General features: G+C 36.4%; 1 protein-coding gene across 7 annotated transcripts in view; it reads left to right on the top strand.

Moving 5' to 3' along the window:
* The first annotated feature begins 3,845 nt into the window (after window positions 1–3,845).
* LOC137278521 (WASH complex subunit 2C-like) overlaps window positions 3,846–7,512 on the top strand; it is a 64,751-nt gene continuing 61,084 nt past the window's right edge. For 6 of the 7 annotated variants that reach the window (XM_067810903.1, XM_067810905.1, XM_067810901.1 and 3 more), the window contains exon 1: window positions 3,846–3,932. In XM_067810903.1, the coding sequence (XP_067667004.1) occupies window positions 3,873–3,932 (60 nt within the window). In that variant the 5' untranslated portion in view covers window positions 3,846–3,872. The remainder of the gene's footprint in view (window positions 3,933–7,512) is intronic. The other variant, XM_067810906.1, reaches the window with a different exon arrangement.

The following is a 7,512-nucleotide window of genomic DNA, read 5'->3' as shown; positions in this document are numbered from 1 at the left end:
CACAACAGTGGACATGGCGCATTCATTCGGCGTTGAGAATGCACTTGTTGTGTCCCTTGGCGTCATGAGCTTGGTCTCCATTGCCTCGTGGGGGCGCTTCTGAATATATATCTACTTATCACTATGCTTAAGTGCAATATCATTGAAACTAATTCCCCATCTACAAACTATTTCTGTTATTAATTCTGTTTGAAAAGAATGAATACACAGTGTCATTTAGAAAGTGGCCATGTGAAACATGTTATATATGTTAAATTGGAATTACACTTTCTCATTTAAGAACAGATTCCAGAACAATTTCAGGTCCCACCCGTGATCCGAATCCACCAAAGATCTAATCCACTGAGCAACCACGGCTTTCACAGCACTGAGAACACAGTGTGTGTGATTTGGGTAAATCTATGGCAAGCCGTTTTCACATTTATTAAGGTATTAAAGATATCTTGAATTGTTTTAAAGATATCTTAAACTGAATTGAAGATATCTTGAATTGAAGATATCTTGAACTGAATTGAAGATATCTCGAATTGAGATAATTATTGATATCTCCAATGAAATTAAAGATATCGCGAATTGAATTAAGGATATGTCGAATCATATTCATGATATCTTAAAAATACATAATGATATCTAGCATTGGATTAGAGATAACTTGAAATTAATTAAACATATCTCAAATAGAGAAAATATATTAAGGGATTACTGATATCTAAAATTGCTTTAAAGATATCTCGAATCGAATTGAAGATGTGTTTAATTGCAAGAGAGATATCTTGAAATTAATTAAAGATATCTTGAATAGAAACAATTTCAAGATATCTTCAAATACTTCTGGCTACATATCCGTTAAATACTTCCGGTTCGGAAAATGGCGGGTGACCATGCATGTGCACCTCGCACACGCCGAGAGCCGAGAAGCGGTCCTGTACTGTCAAGACATGATCCTGCATCGTGGCCGAGAACACCGCTTTTGTACATCCTACCCAGATTCGTCGCTATATGGTCGAAATAATGTCAATGCGACGTAAAAAGTCACCACAACCCTCTTCAGATAATTCTCGTCTCCAACTATCCCTCGTATTTTCTCGTGACGTTCTAGAAATATTTCCCGTGGGGTTTTGACTAAAACATTGGTATGGATGTACTCCCAGATATCATATATTATGACCACAAATTTAGATATTAATAGGCCGGTAAACCGTTCAATTCTTGTATCAACGGTAACGAGCTGACTTGTTGACATTTCTGTATGTGTTCAGCATTGGCGGCACGCAATGCTAGCAATTATTCCCCAAAGTTAGATTTCAAAATCCAAGCAAACTTAAATTCATGATAAGCAATTCAGTAGTAACTATTATTACAGTCATGAAGTACATTTCTCTGGATAGACTCACCGGGTGTTTACATCACAGTGTCACAGACCCGTGTGCCAAATCACAGGGCCATGTTCTAATGAGCTGTGGTTGTGAGACAATATTTGTACTTCATTTAAATCAAAGCTGTTTAGACAATTAGAACTGGGGAATCCATTAGCTTTATCTCAAATATCAATATGTTTATACCTTGAATGGGAATCAGGTTAGATGTGTACTAATCAACATACATATGCAACGAACTTATGAAAATGTGCGTCAGAAAAAGACAATCTTTATCGCAAATATAATTATAACATAAACATATACTCTATAGTGTGTGTGTGTGCGGGGGGGGAGGAGAGGAGTGTTACAATCGTATAAATCATTTATTGGCACGTTACAAAAATGAAACCCGTCATTAAAACTACTCATTTCGACATTTAAATGTCTTAAATCGACCTTTTTGACAAATTTTGTCTCGCCATTCAACCAATCAGAGGGGCGGTCACCGTGATTTATGCCTATGTGGGGCACTGTAGAATTCATGTACATTTCCGAGGATAATTTGTCTTGTTTACTGGTTTGTCTAAACCCAATTTCTCAAATTGAATTTAACCCGTGACGCCACGATTTTAAAAAAAAATGTAGCAGCGCCCAGTGGCTAACATCCGCCAGTCTGAGAATAAATGCCATTAAGGTGTATTTCCACCGATTAACAAAATCGAAAGTACTTTCTACTGGAAGTAAAATACGTATTTAATTTTTGTCCTATAGGATTTTGCAGGACATTGATTAAACGATAACATTTTCACTCTTGAAAGCGAGGTGAGTTTCAAACTCCTTTTGGTCATTAAGCATTTACTACAACTAGTAAGTACTTTTAGTTTTTGTTTTGTTTTTTGTTTTGTTTTTTTTTTGTCGTGATCAAAACAAATCTTTAACAGCATTTTCTATCTTTAAGCAAGGGAGGGTCCAGCTATCGGATTTAAAATATACCACGGGCTTCTTCAACGCTCGCTTCACAAACAACCCATTAAGCAGGAACTGCGGGTCCGATGGATACTAGTATTTGTGCATGGTGACACCGTCACCCGACCCCTGGCTTGAGGGCAAAGCAATGATTGCATGTTTTTGTTGACGTCGATAAAACAGCAAAATTACGGACTTGTTACATATTTTATATACATGTGTAAAGGTAACCGAAAACGGGCCCTTCTTTACATGACATGCAGCGGTTCGCTGCAGTGTTCCGGCGACAGATGTACGTAACCTGTTTGTGGTTTCGTTAGCCGGCGAGAGGGAAGCAGACGACTTTTTGGTTACTTTTAATCTCTCGGTATTAACTAACCACAAGTTTTTCAAAGAATGAATTTGGTGTTCCGCACAAAACTAAAAAGTGTATGAAAACCCCTAAAGGTTTTTCGTTCTTTTAAAGTGAAAAAACGGCGGAAATGAAAGCTCGAATGAACATTGCGCACCGCCACTGTAGAACACTATCAGAAACAGACTGTAAAAATGTGGCGCATTGGTGCATTCAAGATATCTTGAATTAATTTCGAATACAATTATGTACACTATGATCGTAATTGTTTTGCAGATATCTTTAAAACATTTAGAGATATCACGAAATATTATCTTGATATCTCTATAACATTTTGAGATATCAGTAATTATATTTTGGTTATGTGAAATTGATTAGAGATATCTTCAGTTATTCAGATATCTTTAAATCAGTATTGATATCTTTAAATATAATGTAGATATCTTTAAAACAATTGAAGATATCTGTAATTCCTGTATAAATGTGAAAACGGCTTGCCATATTAGTCTACCAGTTAAGAGAGTTTCATTTTTTGTGGAGGTCGCGGGATGGATCATATATATATATTTATCATCCAAAACTGTGTTCCACAGGAAATAACGCATGTGTGGAGACATCGTTTTGACGGTAGATTTCTCACAATGCCCTTTACAATGCAATGACTTCATGAACGTGATGACGTCACAATGCTATGACATCGCTTCATTGCAAATCTAATGGCAGGGCTGTGTTCAGAGATGTACATCTTTCACTGAAAAATAATGGAGAATGATTGAGGATGATAAACTGATAAATAGAATCTCACCCTTGTGTCTGCTAATATGAGTTATATTAATACTCGTTGATCAAGGTAAAATTATCCTCGACAAACGTCGGATATTTGTTACTTTATCAACTTGTGTTGACATGTTTGATATCAGTAGACACTTGGGTGAGATTCTCTATATATTTACCAGTGTGCTGGTGTTTTGAAAGTGTTAAAAGACTAAAGGAAATATTTTTTTAAAATTCTATTAATATCTATAAATTATGGATACAGGAATACAAGTATGCAATGTTATGATATTATTTATTGGTTATCATATCCTTCTTATAATGGCAAACACGCGATTCGAACCTGTCATCGCCACCTTGTACTTGACGTAAACACAACAAAACCGGAAGTTTATGGAGAATCACATGACACTTAATTCAAAATGGCGCCGCCCGCACCTCCCACAGGCGAAGGGGAGTACACAGAGGGAACCGCGGCACAGGTAAACACTGCAGGGTGAAAATACATGAAGCGTGGGGAGGTGACGTTAGTTTGGGTACACGTCTCGATGAGAGTCACATCTTACTCATGGCGCATCTGTGTACTAGTTGTCTTGAGGTGGCATAGAGTCACGTAATCTGTCTTGTCATATTGCCAAACAGAGTCACGGATAATGAGATTGAATATTACGCACGTGACGCATATTGAATGGTGTGTGCTTATTGCAAGTGTGTAAAATAAAATCATTGCTTGAGTTTTGTGTCATGAATGAACTCTGTAGGCCCTTATATCGTTTTTGAGTCAAGGGTGCAACTTACTGAAGTACTGTCGATAACTAAACTAAAGAATAAAAAATACAGACTACTGCATATCCCAAAGCGAGCTGAATTCTAAGCCCAAGTTACACTCGCTTTGTCGGGGGAGTATTTGTGTGATCATAGTGTACAAGCAGTTTGTTTGATAGGGCGGATGTTGTTCGTTGTGTCGTGTCAAGATTTAATGACAGTGGAAATCGGGAAGTTAGGTTATATAAAAAGCAAACATCAATATTATTAATCGTTAATATCAGTTCATTTGCAAAATCAACTGTCTATATAAACCAAAATAGCAAGCGAAAAATTCAGTGAGTTTGGTCGACTACTAGAGACAATATGTGAACAGATAGCTACATGATCTCAACACCCCCTTGCAGTGCAGAGAGAAAAGTATGCCTCATTGTTGAAAACACTAAATCCCCAGATGTAGAGAGAACACTTGATACTTTTATGTGAAAATGAAGAATACCCTCTATCACTCAAGATTAATAAAATCAAAACTTTAAAAAATATCAAAGACCATAAGTATGTTTTTCCATAAATTGTCGAAAACTCCTGACGCTGATATAGAAATAATTCCTCAACATTTATGTTGGCTATTGTCAGTGTCATCATATGCATAATGCTCTAATATGTCTAGGTCTTGTTTATCAATGTCCTATGTAGATCAGTGCTCATAATGCTGATCACTAGATTGTCTGATCCAGACTTGATTAATTACAGACTCTCACCTTATAGCTGGAATATTGCTGTGAGTGGTGTTGAATTGCATTTCAACCAATGTTGATAAAAGGCCCTTTTGAACAATCCCTTTATAGGTCTGGCACTGGCTACTTGTTCCGTGACGACAATATTCAATGATTCAGAGGACCAATGTCTTTAAAGGTCACATGTACTCTAATAGGGTACAAATGCAAAATCACTTGCTGACATCGTTATGAATGAAACCCCATCATTAAAACTGCTCATTTCGATCTTTAATTACCTTAAATTGACCTTTTTGTCAACAGTGCACAATTCTCAGCCGCAAACAAAATTTCAACCAATCAGAGCGGCGCGTCTCCGTGACGTAATAGTGGGTATAGAAATGAGGGTCTGTACAGTATTCATCTACATTTCAGGGGTTAAACTATTTCGTTTACAGGTTTGCACATACCTGAAATCGCGAAAGCTGTTGAGAAAAAAGGAAGCTATATGTTCTCACAATCTACTATCATTTAGTTTTGTCTTCTGGTTTGCCTAGTTTTCGAGCTACAACCCTTGTTTTCATAGACGATTCTGTCAAAATCACTTGGTGTAGTAATCTGTATTAGGTGGTATAAACCTACACGTTATTTGTTATCATTCACTTGATGCTTGGTTAATGAATTTATAACAAGTATAATTAGTGGTAACGTCACTCAGATTACCCGACAAAGGCCCCCATTTGGCATTTCTTGTGTCTTGATCGATCAAATGATTACCCGATAACACGCCGATTGATTAATTAGTTTTATGGGGATTTAAATGGGGGATTCGTCAAAAGGTAGTGTTTATGTATGTACATTTACTAATCTATACTGAATACACTCTGTCGTGTCTGTGTCTATGTAAAACAACACCCTTCTTTCAAAGGATTAACCGCCAGTACATTGATTGCTCATTATTGGCAAACTAAATAACTTTTTAAAAAGAATGACGCACATTATGCAATTAGTTGCCAGGTGTGCTATCTTGGGTAACCAATGAAACTATACAGCAGTGTGAAAAACCTGAAACGATACATCATGTTTTCGTATATTAGACTGTTAAAAGACACATCACTTGTTCATAGAACTTTAATTTTAATTTTTGCATTTTTGTTTTTAATAAGTTGTCGTAGCTTTCAACAGAATCATTGCTTTCGTCATTAAGTGTAATGATGCAGACGACATACAATAGGGCGTGAGTGCGAATTTTGATTCATATAGGCAAATTATGAAATGTCTACATATTACATTCCTGTTATACATTCGCAGATCGCTTTATTTATTAAGTTTCAAAATGCATACAAGTATGATTATAGAGTAATTAGGATTAGGAGACCAACTATAAAGACATATATTGACAAGTGTCTACATACTGGTGAGTGAACGTTACAAACCAAGTAAATTTAGCCAGTGAAGAAATTTATCTCGCAGTATTTTCACTTTGACCCTGACCTCGCTTGGGTTTTGTTACAGGTTGTGTCATGCAAACTCTTTTTGGTAATGATTCAAATACATATTTATGTAGTTTTGATTTTCTAACTCACCATACATAATCTCATTAATTCAAATGCATTTGACTTCATGGTTTTCAAAAATGGCGGCGCACTGTCTTGGGATGAGTGCTATTTAAGTTTGTTTTCACCGACTTACAAATGGCCAATTACTTTCTACTGGTAGTAAAATATTTATTGTATTGATGAACAATAGGATTTTGCATGACATTGCTTATAACATAACAATTTCACTCTTGGAAGTGAGGTGGAGGTCATTATAACATTGCTTGCAATATAAATGTCACTTCAACTGCCACCTTGCTTCCTTGGAAGAAGTCCTTATGTTAACAGTTGTGTCATGCAAAATCCTTTTGGCCATGATTCAAGTGTATATTTAACTACCAGTAAAAAGTAGTTTTCATTTTCTAACTTGATGAGAACAAATGATAATCGCAATAATTCTAACGGACTTTAGCCCGTGACTTCACGATTTTGAAAAATGGCGGCGCCCTGTCTGAGGATGAATGCTATTTAAGTTTGTTTTCACCGACTTACAAAATCAAAATTACTTTCTACTAGTAGTAAACTATGTACTCTATTGATGGACATTAGGATTTTACATGACATTGCTTATAACATAACAATTTCACTCTTGGAATCGGTCAATATAAGGGGTCAATATAATGTTACTTACGATAATATTGTCACTTCCACCACAACCTCGTTTCCGAGGAAGAAAGCATTATATCCATGCAAAATCCTTTTGGTCAGCAATGTGTAGTAAGCAGTCTTAATTTTATAAACTCAATGAAACTTAAACTCCATTTTCTGTCCTGGAAGCGTGGTAGGGGGCGAACCATCCGATTTAGTATATATCACAGGCTTCCACACGCTTGCTTCGCACACACTTACAACCAATTTAATCACAAAGTACGGGGTCTGGTGGAAATCCGTGCATAGTGACACAATCACCCGACCCAGAGGAACAATTGACAGCAACACAACAATTCGGCATGTCTTTGGTGACGTCAAGAAATCAGCAAAAT

This window comes from Haliotis asinina, chromosome 3 (genome assembly GCF_037392515.1).
Source record: "Haliotis asinina isolate JCU_RB_2024 chromosome 3, JCU_Hal_asi_v2, whole genome shotgun sequence".
NCBI lineage: Eukaryota > Metazoa > Mollusca > Gastropoda > Lepetellida > Haliotidae > Haliotis > Haliotis asinina.
Note: the sequence above shows the minus strand (reverse complement) of the source record. Positions and strands in the feature narration are given on the sequence as shown.